Here is a 26,174-nt window from a genome sequence, read left to right as displayed (position 1 = left end):
ATTGTAATTACGCATTCTTGGATTGTAGTCAATCGAAGCAAGGAACTGCATATTGTTGCTGACACGATGAACAATATCGTAGTCAAATTATACAATACAGCATACTATAACTTTGTTTTTAAGATATTGTCATGTGGAGCATAACTTTTGGTTAACACTTGCGGTGTAAATGAAATGGTGGAAACAAAGATCCATATAACAATGGCAATAAAAGTTTAAAATATCATTTGTATCCACAGTTACAAAGGTGAAATATTTCACATTACATTGAAACATTTCTCCGAACGCAGCCTTATCCCCTGTAATGCAGGCTGCATATGTTTCGTTTCAGTTACATTTTCAATCATTCTCTTAGTTGCATCCTATTCAAAAAGCTAACAAAATTTCCGTGAAATACTTTCCCTAGTTGCTATTATGTAACAAGATTCGTTTATTAATCATTCATTTAGTTCTCGCGCTTCGTCCTTCGTTGCAGCAATTTATACATTAACAATCAAATAATGCGAATTCCGCCTCGGTGAGGCCGGTTTCGCACGATTCGGCATTCGTTAGAGCGTTTATTGGTGCGTGGTCGCACCCCTAACCCGTTAGCCACTAAATGTTAGCCCATCATACTCTGGTGCGTATGGGAAGGTGTCCATTAAACTTCTATTCGATGCGCGCTGTAAAACTTAATCATTTAAAATTAACAACGGCCGGCGTTTCCGGCGCCCTTTTCGTCTCGCAAAGTGGCTTTCCATAGAAGGAAACCGTGGCCCTCAGTGTCTGCCTTCTACATTAACAATTTGCAATTTCAACAGCTCATTCTCCTCTTTAATGCAACCCTGTTGGTGCCATTTGTGCTATGTTAAGTGAGTGCGAGCTTCGACTCGTGTCGTTCCTGGCCAGTTGGCCGTCAGTTTCCGTGTAGAAATCGTTTCAGCTCCTCCTGCGTGTCGAAGATAAGCACGGGGAAGGGTGAACCGGGCACCAGCTCACCGGCCCACTTTACCTCCACTCGGTAGTCGCCTGGTTCGGTGGGATCGTACTGTCGAGAGAAAAGCGACAAAAACACCCATTAGTACACGGTCGAGTACATGAATCGGTAAATGACGTCAACTCACCTTGCACAGGATGGTTCGGTCCTTCTGGCTTTCACGCTGCATCTCCACTCGGAAGGCTCCCTTCGGTCCGCGTACTCGCACCGTCAGCTGTCCTGCTCCGGCGCCTCGTGTATCCACGATAAATCGTGACTGGAACGTCGCCAGGACGCCATGTTCAATTCCCGGTCCGTACACACGCACTTTGCTAGCGTCGGGTGCTCCAACAACCCGCAACGTGTACGGAGACCCAGGCACGTGTTGTCCACCGTATTTAATCGTGAGTGAATGCCTGCCAGGTTCTTGTGGCTTCACGTTGAGCGTGAACGTGGCGTCTCCGTGATCGTACAGCTCGCAGTAGGCAACCTTCCGTGGGCCAGCACAATGTGCCGTCAGTTCGCCCGGACCAGCACGGCGTGTGTCGATCCATGACTTGATCTCACGCCCAACAACTCCATTCCGAAGGCCTTCACCCGAGCAGAGTACCTTTGCAGCGTCCACAGCTGGTCCAACTGGGATCGTGAGTGGACAACCCTTGATGATGCGTCCGTTCCATTCCACCTCGAGGCTAAGTGGACCACCGGTGGATTTGTGCGGATTGTAGGATGCCAACCACACAAGCTCGGTGGGGCGTGGTTGCAGTAGTGTGACCGGAAGCGGTTCTCCATCATCATACGCCATGTGCACTTCCGGTTTACCCGACAACGCGTCCGTGGCATCGATCGTGAAATGTGACACCTCACCAACCTGTGCTGTGGTGAGACCACGTCCTGTCAGGACAACGCGATCCGAACCGATCGTCATGCCGGTTACGTACACGAATCCAGGGCTCTGTGAGATGGGGAGTCCTGACCACGTGAGGTCAAATGTGTGCTCACCCTTCGAGAGTCCGTCGTCTGATAGGAAGAGGACACTTTTACCACCAGACTGCTTCTCAACCGTTACTTCGGCATCGTTTACGTAACAAGTCAGTTCGCCCGGACCGGCCAGGGTCGTGTCGAAAACGATCTTGCTGGGTAGCACCAGCTTACCGGAGCCATCCAAAAGCGATCCCCAGCCACCGACTGGAACCACCTTAGCCGGATCGAGACACGAAATGTTCCACGGAGACCCAGGCAGTGGGCCACGGTTGGTGCAGCTCGCTCGGATCTCGTACTGACCCACCGACAGGATCGTGTAGTAGATCTTCCACTGGTTGTTGCCCATGCTCTTGATGCGTGGTTCGATCCGTTCCGCTTGCTCATCAGTGCGTTCGATCTGCACGTTTGGCGCCGTAGGACAGAACACTACGAACGAGGTCTCTTTACCGCGGTGTGCTACCTCGAGACCGTTTCCGGACGCATGGCTGTCACTTTTACCTCCAGCCGATTGTACAGCGAAGGTGATGGGTGAACTCGGGACGGTTTCACCACCGTACATGATCGTGGCTTTATAGTGACCGGCTCCCAACGGTACGAACTCGATCGCGTGCTCGTAATCGTCCTGTTGCATCAGCTTTACTGGGACGTTTTGGCCACTCGGAGACAATACGGTTACTTCGATTTCCGCTACACCCGCTGATTCAGATTGCACTGTAAAATGGAGTTAATTATTAGCCTTAGATCGCTCAGAGCAGCTTAGCTGAGGCTTACCGATCCACGTGATGGGTGAGTTGGCGCACAGGTTCATCTTCGGGACCTTCTGCAGCTGGATCTTTGTCGGATCGTACGACTCACACGTGTACGGGCTGCCCATCAATGGTTTCGATTGGTGGAGTACATCTGGAAGTAGAGAACAAACTTCATTACTCTTCGCCCTGTAAAACGCCTTTGATAGGCACAACTTACCAATCAAACATTGACCCACTTTCTGCACGTTGAACTCGGCTTGCAGATGGCCACCCTTGGTCTGGTAGCAGCGTACCGGTAGCGCCTGACCTCCCGGGCCTGATACGACCACATCGAACTCCCGAGCCGGATGACCCACGGTATCAATCGCGAAAGAAGTCGTTTTACCGACACGTGCCTGGTACAATCCCAGCCCGTTCACGGTGATCTTGAAGGGAAAAAAGATCGAGATATTAGCATTCAGATCAGATGTGAAACATCCACAAGACATCCTTACCTCCTTGCTCATCGCCGGCGCTAGGACGTTGATTTCGATGGCCTTGTTCGAGATCGGCACCTGATTGTACAGGATCGTTATCTTGTGCGGTGCGACGCGCGATGGATGGTACACGATCTCCCAGAGGCCGCTATTGGTCGTGCTACGGATCGAATGTGGAACCTCTAGACCTCCGCAGCGTACCATCGACGTAAGCGTGCCCTGACCGGCATCATTACTAGACACAACGAGTGAGGCTGGTTTGTGACAGTACGCTTCACCCACCTCGACGATCTTCACCATCGACGGATCGAAAACGTTGATCGTGCGAGCTGCAATGAATGCGCGCGTCTCCTGATCGATGTATCGCACCACATACTGGCCGATTTTGGACGCACGGAACTCAGCAGCTTTGCGTGAAAGCGTGAACGGAACCAGCTTCGATTCGGGGTCGAAAATCTCCACCGTCTGATCTTCAGCGACCAGCTCGATAAGTGTCACATTGCCGACCTGCACATGCTGCGTGTGTTGCTGAACTTCACACCGGAACGGGCTGCCATCGACGGGCAGATCATTGAACGTGATGTTAACAAAGTGTGGCTCACAGCTCTGTGGGATGAACGTGACGTCGTACAACCCACGAGCGCACGCCGTCACTTCAGCCTTCACCGTGGAGGTGGCCGTTGAAACAACCAGCTCTAGTGTGCCCTCACCGGCACCTGCTGCATCAACGCTGAACGTTAATGGAACACCCAACGAGGCCATGGTGGTACGTGCATCAAGACCACTGATCGAAACCCGCGACACGTCAAACACGTTGCAGGAGAACGGCGATCCGGTGATGTGCTGATCATTCGCCGTCACGCTGATTAGATGCCGCCCGACGGAAGTCGGCACAAAGGACACCAGATGGACGTCATCTCGGTAGGCTACTCGAGAGGGCACGGTATCACCTGCTGGTGAGGTGATCAACACCTGCGGATCGATCCCATCGAAGCCCTCTAGCTCGAATGCACTGTCACACTTGACCGGGGCCTGTCGCAGACATTCGCCAGTCGCAACCGCCTTCGAGAGGGACACTGGCGCGTGAGTGACGTGACAGGCAAAGGGTGATCCTGGCACCGGATATCCATTGAAACGCACCGACAGCGAGTGGGTGGCTGGTTCGGTGGGTTTAAAGTTCACTTTGAATCGTGCATTGCCCTCTGACTGGACGAAATTCGGTACGTTTTTGCCACCAACGGCAACAATGATCTCGAGGTTGCCGGCTCCTGCCTGACTTGCGTTGATGCCAAAACTGACGCTCTTGCCGACAACGCCCGGTCGAATGTCGGTGACAACGACCTTCTCGGCGGAGTACGCCTTCAGCAGGAACGGACTACCCTCGACGTGGCCACTGCCTGGGAGACGTACTTCCACCGAATGATCACCAACTTCTACTGGTTCGAATTTCACGCGGAACCCAGTTGGAGCGGCTGGGACGATGTCAGCGCGTACTGGACGCCTGGCAGGACCAAGGACCTCCACGACGGGTGCGATATCAGACTCGACGACGAAGTCAAACGTGTGACCAACGCTCACCTTATCCGTGAGGTCTCCACTGACGATGCGAGCTGCTGGTGAGACCTACAAATAAACCACAATAAGATGAATGGTGAAAATGGGGTCAAAGTAAAGGCATTGGAAATGTTTTCCAACAGCTCTATGCGGCCCCTAGATTTAAACAACGATCTTTTAGATGATCCGAACAATGCACAAAACGACCGGGACAACTGCACGTACTCGTCCTCGGTGGAGGAATCGCATCCGACAACACCGAGATCTGGAAGACCAGCAGATCCGGCCAACGCCCGTCCGACACATCGCTAACACTGGCACCCCACTGACACACGAACTGCAACGTGGAGCAGACCCTCCACGACACACTTCCTGCCGACACACACAGCCACACGCCCAATCGATCGCGGGTTAGCTCACACACCTCCGCAGGTCGATGAAAACTCTCGAAAGCTCAGACCATAAAACCTGGGCCACTTCGGTGGGTGGGGAAAACGCCGTAGTGCCTTACCTTACAGGTGAACGGACTACCCGGCACGTCCTGTCCGTTGAAACGCAGCTCGACCGTGTGGTTCTGTGCCTCACGGGGCGTGAAGCTGATCGCGTAAGTGTGTTGACCCTGCGCCTGGGCTGACGTTGGTACGCGCCCTCCATTGACCGTCACTTCTAGGTTGCCTGGTCCGGCCTGGGACGTTTCCACTGTCGGATGTGAAAGGGACAGAGAGAGAGAGAGAGAGAGAGAGAGAGAGAGAGAGAGAGAGAGAGGGAAAGAGAAGGATTGCGTTAGAAACCCTTTTTCCGGAGAGTGCAATCGCGGAGTTCACTTACCCAAGAACACCACCGGCTTACCGACGGTGCCATTGTTGACGTTCTTCACCTTGATCGCGGTGACATCGTAGACCTGCATCGTGTCCGGAGAAACGGCCCGGATGGAATAGCAATGAAATGATCGCGTTAGAATGTTTCTGCTGGCAAACACCGGGCCCTAGCCGTGCTTTTTCTCCCTCCCCAGGGAGTGTGTGTGTATCTCGTCGGTCGTGGGACGTGCTCAGAATGAGGAGAAACCTCGTGCAGCCGTGTTACTGCTGCCAAACGCGACTGATCTTTGAGGTTCTTCGAGTCGCGGTTCGTTTGTACTTTTCCGCACCAGAGACACTCTCTGTGTGTTTGAGAGGGCACGAGCGCGAATAAAGTTAATAATTAACGGTAATTACACTGCGCAGTGGCATAGCTCGTGGCGGCTTGGTGCGTTACACCGCCTGCGCAAATTGTTTGTCGAGCGCAAAGTGCTGCCTCGAGCACGTGCCATCGCGACACTCACCCTTGGAAGCCTTCTATGGCAGGGCTTCAGGTGGATGGCAGAACAAACGGGATGGCGTTTCAAACCGTCCGTTGGTCACTCCATCGAGGAAATTCAACCCGAGTGGGTGCTATGGCGCAATGCGTCATAAGATACAAACGAGAACACACACACACACGCATACGAACGTCTTAGAGCCGGTAGTAAAGGAGGTGACTTCTGGGGGTTTAATTAATCACTCGTCAGGCTAGGGCGCACACGGCACTGGCAAAGAGACACACAAACACTCGCCCGCGTTGCAGCGCTGGACGGCTTTTAATAGGCACTTTAAATTACTCGAACCCATTGGAGCGTGCGGGAAGTTTAAGTGGGTTATATATACACCCTCGTACGTCTTATTTTGGGCATAACTCAACCGGCTGAAGGGTGGTAAAAGTTTTTCCTTCAAATGAAAAACACGACCCGTGGCTCGTTTTGACAGGTTCATTTTCTCATGTCAATCCGAAGATGAACGCCTGCTTGGACCGGTTGCTACCGGGTTGCTACCGAGCTGTTGTCAGGTTGCTGCGATGCATCGTAACCGACAGGTAGTGGAATATTTCCACGATACCGATCTGTATCGTGCACGGCATGGACATATGCATGCAGCTACGGGCAATTTCCACGTGTGGAACTGTGACGATTCATCTGTTCGTTCGCAAAATTGCGCCCGATTATATCATTCGGCGAATGGAGGCTTCCATTAGGCAGTTTTTCCAGGTGGGTAAACACAACCCAATCAGCGAAAAAGCGAGATCGCATTGATGCAGACGCGCTTCGTTTCGGTAGCGTTACGAGAATCGAACGCGTAACGCCACCGGTTGTCAATCATTGCAGGCAAATGTGCGGAAAATGGGTGCCAATTATGTGTATTTTTACTAAAATTCGATCTACCCGGTAGTGGTTTGGAATGTTGCAGACAGATAGAGAGAGATCCACGAACGTAGCGTACGAGAACACTTTCCAAGCGGATCTTGGAGCCCATATGCATTATTGAACAGGCCGTGCCCGTTTGCATTCAAACATTCGCACCAGTGGAAAGGTTTCCTGATGTGTCCACGGAGCGAGTCCACACCTGCGCCGACATTCCAGCGCCAATGGATTCGACCTTGGACGGCACCAGGGGGAAGAAATTAGCACCACACCACGAGGACTACTTGGTGCGACTTACCTTCGCGGAGTACGGGCTGCCGACGGTCGGTTGTCCCTCGACGGTAACGCTGACTCGATGTTCACCGACGACACGTGGCACAAACTCGGCCTTAAACACGCCATCGGCCGTCTGTAAGACTTGTGCCGGTACCGAGTGACCGGAGGGGCCTGGAGATGTTTGGGGGGAGGAGTGTCGGAACGTTTCGATTTTTGATTTTGATTTTGATTTTTAAAGAGCAAAAAAAAAACAAGGGAGGATCGATCGAAATGGGACTTTGGGTGTTTTTTTTTTAGGTTTTCTCTACAATACCCCCGGTGATGGTGCTGATGTAGCCGCGATCGGAGGTCCTTCGCGTGGAGCGAATGGGGCCATGGGATGGTGATTAAGGACACGCTTTCTACGGGGACAGCAAGCAATACTAACACAACCAAACAAGGCGCATGCAAACACGACGGTTCTTTAGTTTATTAGTCATTTTTATTGATACCACCCAGAAACCAGAAAGGGAGCAGGAAAATAAAAACCTAAAAAGGACTACATTTTAACGGTGTTAGCAATCGTGTAGTGGCTTACATTCGTGTGCGGGTGTAGTGTGGGAACAAACAATGGCGTGAATTATACACGGTACTACGGTAAAAAGCAACGCTTCGGTCAGCTACTCTCCGGCAAAGTGCAGGATTTTGCGAGCCTTTTTCCGTTTCGTTTTGCTGATTTTTTTTCTCTCTCTTCGTCCATATATGGCTTTCGCAAGCTCTCGCTTTCTCCTTCCGGTGCGAGCAGCTTCGAATGATTACGGTGCGCTTAACAGTTAATTCATCTACGATAGCTATCCGATATATGTATATTAATATATGCTGGCGCGCGAACCGCGCTGGTTATCGTACACATATAAGGGAGGGGAAAATTGGGGAGATAAGGCGGGGGCGTTAGAAATCTGTTCTTGAAATGCTTGGATTAATGTATACGCTACGTGCATTCGCCGTTTGCTCATTACAATTTACGATTAGATGCAGCGACCACCGGGCGGGCGAACCTCTTGGCGTAAACTACTAACGATGGCAACGAACGCAACGAGAGGAAAGAGTGTGGGGAGGCTGCTGGGGGGCACCTTCCCACCCACCCGGCGGGACCATGGCGGTCGGATTAAAAGCTCGTTGAAAATTCGTAAAAGAAAGCAAAGGCATCAGAAGAGGGAGTAGGAAAAAGTAATAATTAACGTAAAACTAAACGGGTAAACCACAAAACAGGTAAAAACAAAAATACGAATGAAAAAAAAAACGGTAATATGAAAAGTGTGCTAATTATCAACAAAAGCTACCGAGCTCGCAATCATTCAATCAATCAAGGGATCTAGTACAAAAGTCTACGGCGCCCTGGAATGTACATGTAAAATAGAGAAGAGGTGAAGACCCCCGGTCAGATTAAAACGATTCATTTACAGCGCTAGAGAACGGGTGAAAGAATGTGAGGTGATGGTGGTGGTCGGGGGAGGTTAACGGTGGTACGATTGTGGTTGGGCGGGTTTGAAAATTTGGCTCCCTCGTTGGCCAAGGCAAGCGAACGAGCAAGGGAAGCGGAATAAATTCCTTTTGGAAATTTAGTTTCCATTTTTTATCTCGTCTAAATCATTTCATGAAACCAGGACGACGAAATGGGCTCAACCACAATCGTGTGCGTTTGTTTACAATTTTTTACTATCACTATCGATTGTTATTTCCTGCATTTCTTCTTTTGCTTACTCCTGTTTTCCATATCATAATAATGTTTCTTTTATTGAGATCTTTTTCCAGGTTTCTCGCTTATTCGGACACACAAGTCACTCTTGCTTTTCTGACTCCTGTTTGCTCTTGCCCTAAATCGATTTTTCTATTCTTTTTTCTGTCGCCTCCAGGTTTTACGCTAATTAAATCAAGTGCTACCAATGGGCCTATTTGCTATTGAACAAATTGCGCGTCATTAGTTGTGTGGGCAACGAAATCGCGAGTGAATTGGCCAGAAAAAAAATTAATAGACAACAAATAACATCGATGCAGCCAGATGGGAGTTGGGTGGGTGGGTGCTTTTTACCGGATGTTGTTTTTTTTTAAATTTAGCGTCCTTGCTCAATTCCCAGGAGTGAGAATACAAATGAAGGGATGCGTAGAGCCGAATGATCAAACACGGGGGAGGTACAAAAGGATATCAAAGCCGAAATGTGAATGGAAAAGAAGGAAAGATTTTTGAAAAGATCCTAGTTTTACTAATGACGCCATTCTAATGATACGATGGGAAAGGATCGAAGGTAAATTACAGAAACACGAGCAACACATGAGCAAAAAAAAACAAAAAAAAAACAATGTATATATATATAAAAGAAAACCACGATTAAAAGTAAGAAAGAAAAGAAGTGTCTGGATTGCGGTGTCAACTCGCGGGCTACAATATGAGGCTGGATTTTACGTGCTAGTTTAATGCTCCACCCACTCGCTCATAAAACAAAGATAAGGAATACATATATATATGTGTGTATGTTTTTTTTTTGGGGGGGGGGATACAGGATACAGGATACAGGGTTACATTACACGAACACTACGCTAGAGTCTGCCGGTTGTCCGGCGACGCGGGTCGGCCACCTACCTTCGACGTTCACCTCGATGTCTTCCAGGCGGCCTCCGGCGTGGTTGATGACCAGTGAGTTGGGCATATGGAGCGGTCCTGGACCGCCCAAGGACACCTGCGGTCCAGTAGTTCCGCCATTGATGATGACGGTGATCGGGCAACCGGGCACGAGCATTTTGTTGAACGATACATTGATGACGTGCTCGCACGGTTCAGCTGGGACAAATGAGACGGCAAATCTGCAAGACAAAGGTGCCACCATAAAGGATGTTAGTTTGGGCAAAAAAGAGTCATGGCGATGTGGCACGGAAAAAAGCTCGAACATTACTTACTTGGCATTGCCTTGCGGGTGCACCTGCGTGGGGATGTTGTGACCCTTGGCGGAGATCGTAATCTCAAGGTTCCCCTCGCCGGCGTCACCCGCATCAACGGTGAACTGCACCGGTCGGCCAACTGTGCCCTTTGACACGGAGCCTACGGCTACTTTAGTGGCATCGTATGATTTGGCCACGAACGGAGTACCCTGAACTGGGTACCCGTTGTACTCGACGTTGATCGTGTGCGCTCCCACGTGATTGGGCGTAAATTCAGCCGTAAAACCAGCGTGGATGTCACCGGTTACACGCACCGGAAGTTCACCCTGTGGTCCACGAACACTCACAGCCAGCTCAGCTGCACCACCACCACTAACGGTGATGTGAAACGACGCAGGCCGGTTCACCGGGATCAGCTCGAGATTGGCTAGGTTCAGCAGAACGCGGCTGGTGTCAGCTACCGAGCACACGAACGGACATCCAATCACGGTTTCCCCATTGAACTTGATGTCGATCAGATGCGGTTTAGCTTGCTCGGGTGTGAACGACACCAAACAGCGACCACCACCGACGACCTGCACGTGATTTGGCACCTCGCCCTCATTAATCGAGATCTCGAGCTGTCCTTCACCGGCGGCACTCGCATCGACACGGAATTGGCACGGTTGTCCGACGACACCTCCATTCACGTCCGTCACCTGGATCAGGCTCGAATCATACACCTTCGCGATGAGTGGTCCACCAACGAGCGTGGTGCCACCGATCGACGCCTCGACAATGTGCGTGCCAACCTCCGACGGGACGAACTCGATCCGCAACGCACCGTTCGCCGATTCGTGTGCCACCCGGGCGGACACCTTCGCCTTGCTCGGGGACAGGACAGTTGCGACGCAGTCACCACCCCGGATCGAGGCACCCGGGGGTGGCAGGACCTCAAAAACCGCCGGCAAGTTCGCCGGCACCAACCGCGTGGACTCACCGAGAGCCGTGAGCCCTGGTGACGACATTATGTTGATATTCCAAGGTGACCCTGCAGGGTGAGAGAAGAAGAAAAACTGGCCGTTAGCTGGATGCGATCGAACGGATAGCGCGTAATTGGGGGTTTAATTAAACGTGTTGCCTACAGATCTGAACGCGTCGATCACGAAATTTCCCGACCCACTTTTGGATCGCGCTCGTTCGTTCGTTCATCGATGGCAACGAAAACGGGGTGTCCCCAAAAAAAAAAAAAAAGCTCGCCCCAAAACCCTCCATTAATGCAACACCCATCCGGGATGGGAGCGCGGTGAAAATGCAAACAGCAATTTATTTTCCCTTCCGACGCCGGCGCTGGGACGCGTTCCGATTACCAAATAAGATTAATAATGAAGCCCCGAGTCGGGAAGCCGGGCTCCCTTAGCACTGGAATGAAGGGAAACACACACACGCCTCGCGCGGAGGGAAAAGAAGCCCACCACATGTGTGGGTTAGGGAGAAGAAGAAGCACAACAACAAAAAAGAGGGCTACAACCGCTTATGCTCTTAATTGCACCCAGAAACCAGGTTAGCGTTAGCGGCGTCGCGTGAGAAGTGCTCGCGTTTCGCGAAGATGCGCGACGGCGATCGCACAATCGAGCTTGAGGGAAAATCGGCGCGGTTTCCGAGAGCCCACCACGAGATAATCTCCGGGGTGTGGCCGCATGGCGTGAAAGCTCTCGTAACACACATTTTCCTAGTGCCTAGCGATGGGGGGCCGGAAAATGGCCCTGGAATCGGGAAATGGATCAGTCGTGGCGGTATTTGGCTTTTAGGTAACCGCCGGCACTGCGGGCGATTCTTGAGTAACTGTCCATCGGTGTAGCACTCTAAACGGAAAACCTTATTTGGGGAATGTTGGGCCCTTCGATCGGTTCGATATCGATCAGCTTTTTGCTCCCAGGCACACCTAAATCATTGAGCAGGCATTATTCAACCATGCTCGAGGCGATCTCGAATTGGAAGGAATTTCTTGAGCCTTCCTGAGTTCAACGTGGACACACACTCACACACACGGAAGCTGACGTGCCACCGGTATGGCAAGTGGACTTTCCGGTTTTTGGTGGCATTTTTTCGGTGCGACGACGCTTGCGAGGGCATTCACTCTCGCTTTCGTGGCCCGAAGCTCCCGGGGTGGAGAAATTCCGGCCTGGCCTACATGGTACGGGCTGTGGTGTGATCGTTTTCCGAACGAATGATCTGTGTGGCCTGTCCATCTGTCCGGCCCGGCTCGATCATCATGGATGGATCGTCGTCTGGACGCGATCGGTGTATGGCTGTGGCGAGGCAAAAGAGAAACTGTGTCTCTCGTGTGCACGATCACTTCGGGTGAAAGTGGCCCCCTCAGTGGCCGGTTGGGTGGAAAAACGGCGATCTTCGAGAGGGTTTGCACGCCCGTTATGCTGTGTTTGGCCACCACAACCGTACCCGCGGCCAGTGTGTGTGGCTGATCGATCGATTCGTCAAATAAAAATCCAATTCATCGATCGGCTAACCGGTTCCGTGCGAGGGGCCACCGCGGGCAGGGCAATTAAGTACTTCAAGAAGGGGTGGTGGAGCCTTTTTGTTTATTGGCTTTAATGCTTTATGTTCGTGGCTTTGCCGCGAGGCTGGAGAAGTGCTTGAGCGCAAAAACCCGTGCTCGAGGTCGCTTCCGTTCCGAGCTGGTGGCGGCGAGACCATCGTCAGACGCCTCCAAAAATGGCTCGGCTCGAAAATTTCGTTTTCACCACAACCGTACACTCAGTTTCGGTTTCGGGCTACTCCACACCATCGAGGTGGCGCATCACACCCCCATGTAGCGCTGGGGCTCTCATCATAGTGGTTGCGGAAAATTCGACTGCCACACGCGCGGCTTCGTGTGCGAATGGCCGGCAAGTGCCGGGGCGTAAAACGAAATTCCACCCATCCCAGAGCCTCGGACGCGTGGGGTTTGGTGAAAGTTTTCCTACCAAAACCTAAACAGAAGAGCGAGTTCGCACGCGGTGTCCACTCCGGGAAGGTCACTGTGGGCTTGCAACGCTACTGCTGCTTTACAAATTCTTTTATGTTGCAATGTTTTATGCATGAAAACTGCGCCACCCTGACTGGGTGGAGTGAATAATGGCTAGCCCAGCGTTTCGAAACCTTCCCCCAAAAACGAGCAAAATAAAAGCAACCGCGAGAAGGAAACTGCATGCTGGACACGCGAGTGGCCTCAAACAGTAAACTGGGTCGCCGGTGGCTAAGGGTACCCTGTTGGGTTAATGCTGCAAAGCGCGTGCAATGCATGCATAGGTTTGTCTGTTAACGAGATAACTCGGGACGCTACAGTGGTCCCATTTATTTACTTTAGTTTGTTTTGTTTTTGCATACCCAAACGCTTACCCAGAAGGTGTGGTATGATTCATTCCTCCACTGTGATAGCAACGTGGTTTTATACCAGCGAATCGAAACAACCATCCTATGCGGAACGTGGCATTCTCACGACGAACGGTCGTTGTTTTGATTTGCATGTTTCCACCCATTCCAATGGTGCGTATGTCATCGAAGAGCCCGTGTCGTAGAAGGCGATAGGTTAGGGGGTTTGTTTTTTTTTGTTGCCATCCCACAAGGAATGTCGTTTTTTCGATTTCTCGTGTTTGCGAGTGCGCACACCATTGTGCAGGATTCGTCGAGAGCGAGATGAATGAGCAACAGTTTCACACCATCGCATGTTATTTTCGATCAGGACCGGTTTCGAGAAGAGAGTCAGCACACCTCAAACTATCATTCGTCCCGATGGGAAGCGAAACGTTGTCACTGCTGCGAACGTACGCTCGTTCATCAACGAGAGACTTGTGCGAACGCACAGCGACGAACCTCTTGTAAGGTGTTTCTCCCTGGACTGGACGAAATGAAATTTCTTCTACTGAGTAGCGACGAATTTCGTCCGTTAAAAAGGCTGAACGAAACCAACGAAATCGCGTTTCAGCCGCAGTTCATTGACCGAGTCGGGTAGCTTAGGGTGGCTGCAAGCTTGCGAGCCATGATCGAAAGCTTCGAGGGGCATTAAAATAATTCAAATGCTGCACGCCTCGTTCGGAGCGTAACATAGCGCGTTATGGTGTACATTCGATCACGTACCACCCTCCCAAAAATTGAATGCGTAAGCCTGCTCGATCGCCGATCATCAAAAAGCCATGGTGCCGTGGAGGAACGTGCGATGTGAGCTTGCATAATGGGTGTAATATGCGAATATTAACCATCCGTCAGGGTCCGATCAAAATTCGGGTGCTCGAGTACGAAACCGAACCGGAATCGCCATTGGCCACACACGATCGACGGTACAAACGGGGCACGTTACAAAACCCCCAGGGACCCGCTGGTCGCCTTTCACACCCGCCGGCCACGTTGACGCAATGCAGCCCGGCCCGGGAGCGGGAAAACAAATGAAATTAGATTTCGATTTTGGCCCAACTCGCCGGCGGCCGTTTTGCCGCTGGGGTGTGTTTAAAATTTGCACGACACGGGCACCGAACAGCGACCGTAGCAATCGCATTAATGCATGGCATTTTAATGGGAAAGTGAGATAAAAATGTGTACTTTTTTTTCCCGTTCGAGGCCACCGTTGGGCTGCGTCCACTTCCCGGGCCCCTGGTTTCGGGGTGCGTTTGCGCGGCACGGAACTTTCTCGTGTAGGAAAATTCGATACTCGACCGTGGCGAAAGAAGCCCTCCGCCGGTGGGTTTGTCTTAATAACAAAAACAACAGGGCGAACGAAACGTGCAGCTCTCGTGGCTCCATGTGGCGCCCAGCGCTCTCAGCTGCGCTGGTCAGCTGCGTTTTCTTTGGGCGCAAACTTTCTCCCGCGGCGTGATCTTGCTGCATGCTGCAACACGCAACAGCTTCTCGCGATCGGCTCGATCTCGTGCTTCGATCTCGCGCACCATCTCTTCCGCGCTCTCTCTCGCTTTTTAAAGGGGCTGAAGAGGTGGCAGCTGCAGTAACAACAAAAAAAGAAATGCCACGAGACATCGACCAGCAGCCGTTTTAGGCCATTAAGCATTGACGCGGTCGATTGGCGGCGGATGCTGCCGTTTTGCATGGGGTTTAGAGTGCCGTTTCGTTACGTAAATCCATCGGTACCGATGTGCTGCTAATCGTTGGATAATTAAACTAACAATAAAACATTCCCCGAGGGATTGTAGCTCACTCTCAGGGATGGGAAAGGACTAGATCGTTTGCTCGGGTCGAGCTTAGCGTACACACATTCGATACGTGATTTGAAGGCGCGCGTTTATAACGTGCAAAGCGGCACCATTTAAATAGTAGATGAAGCTTTCGATCCCGCTCAATAACACACACGTGCACACGAAGACGATGCAGCCGTTAAACAATCACCGTGCCAAGTGCAGCTGCACCGCAATTAAATCGTCTCATCAACATTCACCAGCATTGATCGGGCAATAGTTTTGCATTCGCAAACAAATGCTGCACCTTCGCTGGTGCAACGGAAGAACGCACCCGATGCAAAAGCTTTCTCTTGCAGGTGCGCTTTTAAAATTGCGAAAGTGCCCTCGCTCGGTTGGCGGACTCGAGATCGCTCGAGAGGCTGGTACCGTCTGCTTAGCGATCCGGTCGCTTTCTTTACGACGCATAAAGGCATCGATCGAATCACGAAGCGAGCAAGTGAGGGTGGGCAAATAATACGTCGGCGGCTGAGGGCTGATAGGCACTCGATCATTATCGAGCACATGCTACACGAGTATGGTGCACCCTTTTCGAAGACGTGCAGCTTCTTTGGTTTCGTAACGGCCATAGGACAGACAACGGTATGGAGGTGTCATCGACCCACACTCGCGTGAGTCATAAAAAAAGGGAGCGTCCACCGTTGATCGTATCGGATTCCTTTGAGGCATCACTGTCGGCTGTGGGCTGTCGAGGTATCGATCGTTACTCGTGGAAGGTGTGCCAGTTACGTTGACGAAGGTGACGAAAGTTGCTGCAGCTAGAATAATGGCCGGCCTAGTTGTGTGGCGTGTCATCAACCTTGACGGCTTGTGTTTGGTAAACATCTACCGCCCGGAAAGTGACACCAGTTTTGCTCTGCCAATCATAAAAAAATGCCCCACGTTAAACGAACAGTTCAGCGAAAAAGCTGAAGCACAGTTGCAACTGCAGGTACTGATGAGTAAGGGATTCGCGTTCGCTCGAAGTCGATGTCGATTGCTCGAAGGGCTAGGGCTAGAGGCTGTGCCTAGGTACTGGAAGAGGGAATGAATTGGCGCAAACTGGTGCAACACGAGAACTCGGTACCGTTGCGGGTTTGAATGCGCTTTCGCGAACCAATCGACGACTCCGACAGCCCACGCACGATGCAAACCGTAAAGGTTTACCAGAGAGCCCACGGAGAAGCAGCGCTTCAAAGAGCGCAGAGCGCAAAAGGGAAAACATTTACAATCGCACACGAGGGCAAACGAGTTTTCCCATGGCCCAGAGGTACACGGGGCACCGGATTCTGCGCCGCTTACCCGCTTGGTTCCCGTTCGGCCCCCGGCCGAATAGCGTATTTATTTTATGCGTGGTTTTTGTTTTTGCTTCTTCTTATGCTTCATTCGAGCGCATTTTTGCTCGCAACCAACCGTGCCGAGAGTGCGCGCGCGCGCACGTTTTGAAAAGGCCTCCTACGCCTGCGAAAGGCCAACGATCGCTTGTCTCGTGGACGCAAGAAGAATGTCTTCCGCTCAACGGGCGGATGATAAATCTTATCATTGTTCGCAGCGCCAACCGCCTTGAAGGTTAACCGCGAGCAGTGAGCTGGAGCTACCAGCGTTTAAACGCAAAGTGGACCCCCTCTATTGTTGCGCGATCTCAGGACAACCGATGCGTTGGAAAAACAAAACCCTCCGAAAATGTCGGCCCACCGTTTGAGCGCGGCGGCAAGACATTTTTCGCCCGGTTTGAATGGGCAGGATGTGGGCAGGCTGCGGGCCTTGCTAAACGATTTCCGGCCACGAATGTTGAATGTCTGCGACCGGGGCTTGTGAAAATGGGCAACCTTGACCGGCAAGGTGGTGTGTCCCGTGAGGGTTTCACGGATTTTTGAGAGAATTTTGTGTCACCTTCTCGATGCAGTAAGACAGCAAAGCAGCATAGGTGGCTCTTGGGGTGGCTCGATGGTTTAATTATCATAGGAACGCCATTCACCGCCAGAAGTACCGTTCGAATGCACACCCTAAGCCGTTCTGATCGGGCATTCTACTGCATTAGGTTTCATCATCATTAATCTCACCGAGGGTGCATTCCAACGGGCGTGGAGGTTTCCCGTCCGGTTCGAACGGTATCCCATTCGGTCGGAAATGTTGTTGCTGCTGCAGCCCTTAGAGCGGCAGATAGGGGAGAAAATAATCAGTCGTGCATCGAGAAAAGGCTTTCCAGCTTCGGTCCCTTTCGCGCTCGGCGCTGGTGCCTTTAATCCTCTCGTTCCAAGCCCACAGAAATGGGCTGGCTCAGCCTCACGGAGAGCAAGCGAGAAGGTTGTAATAGAGCCCATCGCGATCTCACAACCGGCACACCATGAGCAGCTAAAAAGCCGCCCCAGAATCTGGGTCAACTTACAGCGGTGCGGGTTGGGATACGTTGAACTCGAGATTTAGAGAAGTGAATGAAAAAAAAAGGTGGCACGTTGGATGCTGGATCGTGGTTTCGTACATATGCCCGTGTGGGTGTATGTGTGTGGTTGTGCAGTTCTATAATTATGCCTTTGATGGGGAGGGTAATTTTAAAGCGAATTTCAATCATACAACCACGCTTAGAATGGGGAAAACGAGCTGCGAATAATGCCCATCCCACGTGTGGATCGAAAATGGTAGAATAAGAACCTACGGAAGACGATGCGATTTTCCACTTACGATTCTTATGCTTTTCCTATCGCAAAACGATGCCCACTGGTCACGCCACCGCCGGAAAACCGCCTCTACTGTTGCTGTAGCTGCTACCGGTGCCGTAGATGCTGATGCTGCTGCCAATCGGTTCAAAGGGTGATTTTGTGTGACAAAACCAACGATGCACAACATAAAACTCAGCATAAACCGACTACGGTTGAGAGGAGCAAGGAGGAAAATAAGCCATCGAATGGAAAGCTCACGACGCAGACAGGAGGAAATTCGCCGCCATATTCTTCTTCGTCCGCTCGTTCTGTTCCGTCTTGGATCACGCATAATCTAAGCCAAGCTAACCATCACCAACCATTGCAAGCCACCGGCGAACCCTCGCGAGCTCCCGTGGGTGCGTGCCAGAGAGCGGGAGGATGTAAATTACTGCCTCCTGTATATGTATTAGAACGGTTATCTCCGTTTGATGCTAATTTCCGAAAAGAAAATCGACTCGCGTCTGCACGCATTCCACGGGAGTACGCGCGGGTCCCTCCATCCGCCGGACGTGTTATCTACCAAAAACCATGCAAAGGGAACAAAGCAGGGAAAAAAGGGCCAATCGGGCCCCCTTTGGGGGGGATGCGTGATTATACGTGGACGAGAACGAGCGGAGAAGAAGAAACGATTTAGAAAGCTAAATTCCAAACAAAACGGCCACGAGCGGGAGCAGACACAACGCTGGCGACAAGCGGAGGCAGAACGTTGTTGTGGCGTGGTTTCTGGTTTTTTTGATCGCGTGTTTGCTGATGTTGCTACCACTACCCCAGCAGTAACGGGCCAAAGATACCGCAAAAGAACACTGCAACCGAGAGAACAGCGGCAAATCCCAAGGTAACGCGAGCGCCGTCACAACACGACCAGCAAAATAAAAAAAAAACGCAGGCCGAAACTCGATCCCCGAACTGTCACGTCATCTCACAACGATCGCACATACACACACACACTCTCTTGCGTCCAAGATGGCCTCCTCTTGGGTCCCGTGCGTCAGCAGACCCGTTGCGGTTCGCGGGTTTCGTGGGATAAATTTTCTCGTTTCCCATCCGCGAAGACACGCCGCCATCGCACTGGGCCGTGTCGCGCGCGATCACTCGTGATCGTGAGTAATGAGAAATAGAACAAAATAGAAGCTAAATACGACGAAAAACAACGCGCACCAACACGAGATGAAGCCACCGTTCCCGGGGGATTATACGCACTCGCGTTCACGGATCTTTGACTCACGCGCGCGTGTATTTCTTCGAGAAATGGGGCCAAAAAACAAAACAAGCGCTGCAAATATTTGCGCCTTCGTCGGCGAAAGAGGCTTTGTATTTTCGCCTCACTGCAAGATGCTCGAGCGTGTACGCACCCAAATACCGCACCCGGACTCAAGATCTTCTGCGCACAAACGCACACAAACACACCCCTAGCCACAGAAACACACCTTGGGAGGGTTCTGTTTCGCTGGATTTGCTGCCTCGTTCACGATCTTCTTACAATCCCTCGCGATGCCCTGCTCACGCTAGCACATTTCTCGCTTGAGGTATCTTTCGTTTCCCTCTCGCAATCGCCACGTTTGTCTTCTTTTCGCTTAAGAAACGCGCAACTTGGCCGACGAACGCGCGGACGACGCACCTTTCCTAGTCAACGATCGAAAGAAAACTTAGCTTTTCTTCGACACCGCGGCGATGTCGAGCTCACCGCTTCCAGAGGATAGCGCTGCGTGGGCTTTCGGGAGCGGTTATGCTCGCCCGCTCTCTGGCTCTCTCGCTCTTTTTGTGCTCTCGATGTGCTACCTCGATTGCTCAGGTAGCTGGCGACGAATGTACAGTGCCGAATGGAATAAGGTAACCGGTATGAGGCGCAGAGCTTAAGTTAATAATAATCAGCGTTTTTTTGTTCGACTTTTTCATCAGTTCAAGTTCAAATCGAATTATGATGAAGTGTGTTTTTCCATAAACATGTGTTTACATTGAATATGTTTCCGTTTATACAACAACACAATCAATCATCGCTAAGCCGTCATCTTAAATATTTGGCATTGGACAACTTGTTGATTGAATTATTTATAATACCCTAAAATCGGAACAATCGGAAGGTTGTAGACTTTCATGTTAGAATCATTTCTGTGAGCAAACAAAACATTGCCTCAAAACGATCGCGCTTCTCTCCGATCGATCGAGATGAGAGGAAGCTTTTGAAAGTGAATTCATGCCGGCGTTCACGAAGGTAAACGTGAGCTTTTTCTCTTCGTAAAGCGCTTTCGCGAGTGAACGTTGGAATGGATCCGTCTTAACGAAACAGGAAGCTCAAACAGCGTGGCCATTGATTTAATAGAATTTTAGGCCGCCACCAACGTACGTATCATATGCGACTAATTAGGAATTCGTTATCCTCCAGCAGCAACGCGCACTGACGGACACAATTTCCTGCTAAGAAAGCTTCCTGGTTATCGCTCATCACTGTGGTAGCGTTCAAAAACAACGATCGTTTTGCTTGACCAGCGTTGCAAATGAAGTTTGGTGTTTACATTTTTAACATTTGCTTTAAACTATGCCGCCACAGCACATGCGGCTGATGGGTGGAATAAATTAGCACCAGTAAAATATTCCTAAGCGTACCAAGGAAGACGATGTGGAGCGATGTTTTCGAGCATTTTATTGCATCGCGGGCATGGGCTGGCGATCGCCAATAAATGTGAGCAGCACAATCGCCTGCACAGCTCATCGACTCGTCGACCCGTGAAAGACGTTTCGCATCCATATGCTACACCTTGATCGCGTAAATGATCATCCCACCGAGCTATGGGTACGCTCTTGTCGATATGCTTGGGTAGCGTGGGTCGGATGGAATCATTTCTTTCCAAGCGTGCGCTGTCAAAAACCTTCAACCATTCCTTCCAATCATGCATTGCTGCTGCATCCAAACGAATCTCTCACAACCCTTTGAATAAATCCGCACAAACGTATACTTTATTAGAAAAACAAATTCCGCATAAATAGAAACCGATTCCACCGTCGATTCGAATGCCCCGCGATCAGGCGAATCGGAGAGGCGATCGATAAAATGGAGCGAACTGACAGCTTCCTGACAGTTACAGGCTCATCCACCGCGCGTTCGCTGCCAATGGTTGTACGTTGGCGTGCGGCTGGTGTTGGACAAAATGAACATTCTCGACAAGAACAGGCCTTGGAGAGGACGGACGGGAGAATTAGGGCGAGCTGTTAGTGAACCGGGTAAACCCACTCCCGAAACCCCGCTGAAATCGAACCGTAAGCCTAAAAGGATACTAGAGGCACTTACCGGGTACGGTCTCCTCATTGAAGGTGATCTGCACGGTGTGTGTGCCGGACTCGTGCGGTGTGAAGCTAGCGACAAATCGCTGATTCCCAAGAGCTCGAACCGCCGACGTCACACGCCCACCATTGACGAGGATTTCCAAGTTTCCCGAGCCGGCCTGTGATCCATCAACTGGAAAAAAGGAAGCAGTTTCATTAGGTGCAATCCTTTGATGTGATCTGCAAACGCCCAAAGATACGTACTCTCGAACTCTACCGGTCGACCAAGCACTCCGTCTGGGATGTCCTGGACGCGGATGGCTCGAGCTCCACTGACATCACGCCCGATCGGTTCGAAGCCACCCTTCAACCCTTGCGAAGAGCTGAACCGCTCGAACTTTTCGTTCGATTCCGTGCGGTAGTTCTTCAGGTAACCACCGGCCCGGTAAAGGCCCTCATCCTCAATCACCGGCCGACGTTCACTGGCCAGCGAGAACTTGTTGAAGTGCGTATTCTTCTCTGTTTGATTGTCGAGCGTGGATCGGTCATATGTGAGGTCGGTATTGAGCTGCCGTTCGGTCAGGTTCGCAAGTGACTCAAGCGAGTTCTGTGAGAACAGGTGCTTTGTCTTGTTGATTACGTCGTAGCTGTCTCGACGCGATGGTTGCCCACCAGGACCTGCATTTACACGAATGTTCGACGAGTAATCCACGACACTGGCCCCAGCAGCCGTTGGAGGGCTGCGGAGTACGCGTTCGAACGTCGGACTGTCCCGCACGACGTCACGTGTCACCGTTGACTTGTACGTCGAGTTACGCTCCGTCACCTTGTAAGTGCCACCGTTCGTTTTCTCCGAAAGCAAAGGACTGGCTACGCGAGCTTCAGCTGTTACTGGCGACGGGATGTACCGCGTGCTGCTCGTGCTTGTGGATGTTGATGTAATGATCGGTTTGGGACTGGCCGTGGCTCCACGCGACTCCAACAACGTTGCTGAGACCGTTTGGGGACTCTTCAGTCCCGGACTGGCACGGATGTGAGCGAATGCGTTCCCGTTCGACTCAGAGTCGAGCAACGTGCGGATCGTCTTGGTCGTGTGGTTTTCCGTGCGGATCGTCTTCACGTACGAGGTACCACCGTTTTCGCTTTCCTGCACTCGAACTGGGCTCTTTAGCTCGTCAGAATCGCGCCGCCGGAATCCACCATAATCGGGCTCGGTCGTTGGGAACAGCAGTTTGGGTGAAGGACTATGCCGTGCTGGTGACATAACCCGGCTCGAGTACGTCTCCTTGGTGGAGCTCTTGACAAACCCGTGCTCGTAGTCCTGCGGCGAACGTGAGCCTGATTTTGGTACCGTCGGTGGCGAGTAGATGTCCCGCCGAAGCGATGACCCATCAGTGGCTTTGCGTGTCAGCGAGGACGAGTTGAAATGGTACGATGGGCTCTCGGAGCGCAGCTTTCCATCGTGCTGATGTGGGCTTGTGCGTGTCTTGCCCGAACGGCCCTTTGAACCGACTTTCATGATAAACGGTGAGCCCTTTACATCATACCCGTTGAAGTACACGTACACACGGTGTTTGCCATTTGCTCGTGGCATGAATGTGACCTGGTACTTGTTCTCCTGCAGCCGTTCGACCGAGCAGACAAGTGAGCGTTTCTCATGAACGATGTCGACGTGCAGCTCACCAGCAACACCGACACCACGAGCATCTACCTCAAAGGAGTGAGCTCGTAGAGGCATGGCACCATCAAGACCATGCACGGACACGCCACTCGGGTCGAAGACGGCACACGTGAACGGACCGCCCTGGATGTGACGCCCCTGGTACGTTATGGCAATTTCCCACACGCCGGCTTCGTCCGGCTTGAAAATGGCACTATGTCCTTCCTCAATCTATGGCGGTTGAAAAAAAAGAATTCAGAAGATTAGTCGGAGTTTCAAGTGGAGTTCCTAGCAATGATTCAACGGTACCTTCTTCAACGGACACTTGAGTGGACGCCCGGAAGGACTGTAGGCGGTCACAAGGATGTCCTCGGTTTTGGGCGCCCCGGTGGCGTTGACCAGCACTTCCACAAGGCTTCCGAGGGCGCACGGGGCCATGCCGGGCGGAGCGACGTGTACAAGCCTTGGGAGTACGCGGAAAAAGTGTCCACCGAGTCTGCAAAATCGAGATCCAAACGGGGTTTCCATGAAGTAACGCTTTTTTAAAGGAGTTTATCATCGATCGATCACTTACTGGTTGTCGTCGATCTCGAGCACGATCTCATGCATGCCGTACTTGTCTGGCACGAAGGTACCCTCACCACGAGATCCCAATCGAACCTGGTGGAGCGAGTTCGTGTTGGGCATGCTGATGTATGCCTTCACCTTCGAAAGGTCGACCTCACGCGATAACGCCTCCACACGGAACTCGGTCGGTTCACCGACTCTGCCTGACGTGCTGTCCAGGTGTACGGCAAGCATGTTGGCAAGTGGAGGCCTCGGGATGACCCAACGCAGCCAGGTTGTGTATGCCATCACGCCCAGATGTTCCTCGTCGGCTGTTGCCATGTCCTTCGCTGCGAGGACGGGCTTAACGCCTAGCTTTAGACCTCCATCGATCACCTTCTGCTGGTTGCTTTCCCACTGGGACGGGTCTGAGCTGAGCTTGGATGGATCCGGCACTTGACCGCCAAGGTCCTTGATGATCTCGCAAAACACACGCCCGTCATTGAAGTTGGTCTAGAATGGATGGAAGAAGGTTAGATACAACTGCTTTATTTAGTTTAGTTGACGCCGAATCGACTCACCGTGAAGTTTGTCACTGGTCGCTTGATCTGCCCATTGACCCACTTCATTGTAGCGTTGTACCCAGGACCTCCAGGGCGCATGAAGTACGACAGATACGTCATACCGGACAACTCGTCCAACCACCGTGAGGCCAAGTACTCTGGCTCAAGGACCTTCGGAATGCCAAATCGCTCGTATGCGAGTCCCATCGCGCGTTCACAATTTCGCACGGATTCATGCTGGTTGAGTGTGCGCCAGTGTGGGAAAAGTCCTGGCTCGCAGTAGTCCAACAATGCCGACAACAGCACACCACTGTTCCAGTCCGTCGTCAGATTGCTGACCTTACAATCAGGCAAGGCGGCTTGCAACCAGGCCAGCATCAACTTGCGCGGTGGGAACTTACTTCGACCGATCTGGTAGCGCACGATCAGCGACCAGATGAGCCCAAGGATTAGCTTCACATTCCCATTCACAATGTCCACGTTGCCGATGTTGACCAGCTTGACGCCGTCCGCTTCGATCGCGTTCAGCGCCGTCGTGACATTTTCCAGGTAGTGATGCTGGTTGGCGGGCCGTTTGTTCCAGTTCGGTTTGAGCGGGCGTTTCTGTAAGCCTTCTACCAGCGCGCAGAGTAGTGTTCCGTCACAAAAGTCCTCATGAAACTCGACCACCTGCAAAAGCGAGCCAACGAACAGGTTTATGAACGGAATTATTGTGCAATTAAACAATTCCTCCAACGCCAAACACCTTACCTGTAGGCCAGACTCCCGCAAGTGCTCGTTCACCCAGTTCTTGAAGGTGTTGGCTTGAATTTCAACCCACAGATCCTCGTTGCCACGGATGTTCATGCCCTTGGCGGCGGTTCCTTCGGGTGACCGGGCCACCAACCCGGCCTGGGTGATCTTCTGCAGTTCCGTCTTGCCATCGGGTGTGTGCTGCAGCAACCCGGCGTGTGTGATTTTGGCCCCCTTCGGGAGCTCCATGCTGGGCGTCGGGATGGACGACACTGACTTAGGACGACACCGGCTCGGACACCTTCTCTATAGCACGCTCTCTCTATTTATCTCTCACTCTCGTTCTCTTGCCTCTGGGGATGGATGCTTTGCGGGTGCCTCAAAAACTGTTGCTGCTCATTTTACGAACCTGTTCCATAAAATGCAGAAAGTTTTTCTTCTTAAAATCTCCTAATCTAAACGCTAAAGTACCAGCCAAGCTGGGTGGCGTAATGCTAGTAGTAATGCTTCTTGTGATCACGAGCGCAACTGATCGAGTGAACCGGCCCAGGTCGATTGCGGATGGTTTTGTACGCACACGCACGGTCCGAAGGATACGTCGAGACTTCGCACGGTCAGAATGGCCCCCGATTGAGGACGGATGTGAATGGGGGTTCTTCGATTTTTCGCTCGTCAAAAATTCATAACCGAATCGACAGGAAGGAAGCACGACGCTCGACCGCGGGCTGTGTGATGATTCCGACGAGATTTGTTGATTACCGGCAACAACACGACACGCACTGGCAGGCTTTAGTTGAGTTCCTTTTAATGGGCTATTCGGTGGACAACTTTGGGGCCCCAGATTGCAGCCCCCGATGGGTTCCGCGTACGCACGGACCACCGAAGGACTTCCTAGTGGGGCGTTTGTGAGAATATCTTCCGCCCACCCGGGTGTGGTTGTAAAGTGTGATGGCTCTTTTTCACGGCTTATTGACGATATTTGTCGACATTTGTGCGTCGATGGGGTGGAGGATATATGTCACAAAAATACGCAACATCGTTCACGGATCAACGCTGCATGTTCAACATTTGGAGCACAGCCGTGCGGAAGATTAATGGGTTTGTCTTAATTGAGCGCGCGAATAATCGACATTCTCCCATGCGCTGCGATCTCTAGGCTGCATTCGAGGTTGTAAACTCGATCGGTTTTGCTAATGAATTTTAATTCGCCCTAATTTGATATAATTTCCCAATCGATCGTTCGGTTCAGTGACGATCAACAAGCAGTGCGGGATCATATTGATCGCAATCTGCTGAGTTGTTGATGAATCCGGCCGTGTGTTGCCGTGCAAGTTTATCCCATCTGTTTTCACATCTGAGCCCACACACACCGTACGTCGTTTTC

General features: G+C 51.6%; 1 protein-coding gene across 1 annotated transcript; it reads right to left on the bottom strand.

Annotated features, from left to right (window-relative positions):
• On the bottom strand, positions 1-25,039 carry LOC128726011 (filamin-A). Its single transcript, XM_053819790.1, has 16 exons — positions 24,809-25,039; positions 24,077-24,727; positions 23,524-24,008; positions 23,259-23,445; positions 21,554-23,180; positions 21,315-21,482; positions 10,141-11,152; positions 9,827-10,047; positions 7,229-7,377; positions 5,547-5,619; positions 5,230-5,417; positions 3,183-4,787; positions 2,906-3,113; positions 2,711-2,839; positions 1,104-2,650; positions 1-1,027 (listed from the first exon to the last, which is right to left on the bottom strand). The coding sequence occupies exons 1-16, from the start codon at positions 25,037-25,039 to the stop codon at positions 896-898; spliced, it is 8,613 nt and encodes a 2,870-aa protein (XP_053675765.1). The 3' UTR covers positions 1-895.
• Positions 25,040-26,174: the final 1,135 nt, after the last annotated feature.

This window comes from Anopheles nili, chromosome 3 (assembly GCF_943737925.1).
Source record: "Anopheles nili chromosome 3, idAnoNiliSN_F5_01, whole genome shotgun sequence".
In the NCBI taxonomy this organism is placed as follows: domain Eukaryota; kingdom Metazoa; phylum Arthropoda; class Insecta; order Diptera; family Culicidae; genus Anopheles; species Anopheles nili.
Note: the sequence above shows the minus strand (reverse complement) of the source record. Positions and strands in the feature narration are given on the sequence as shown.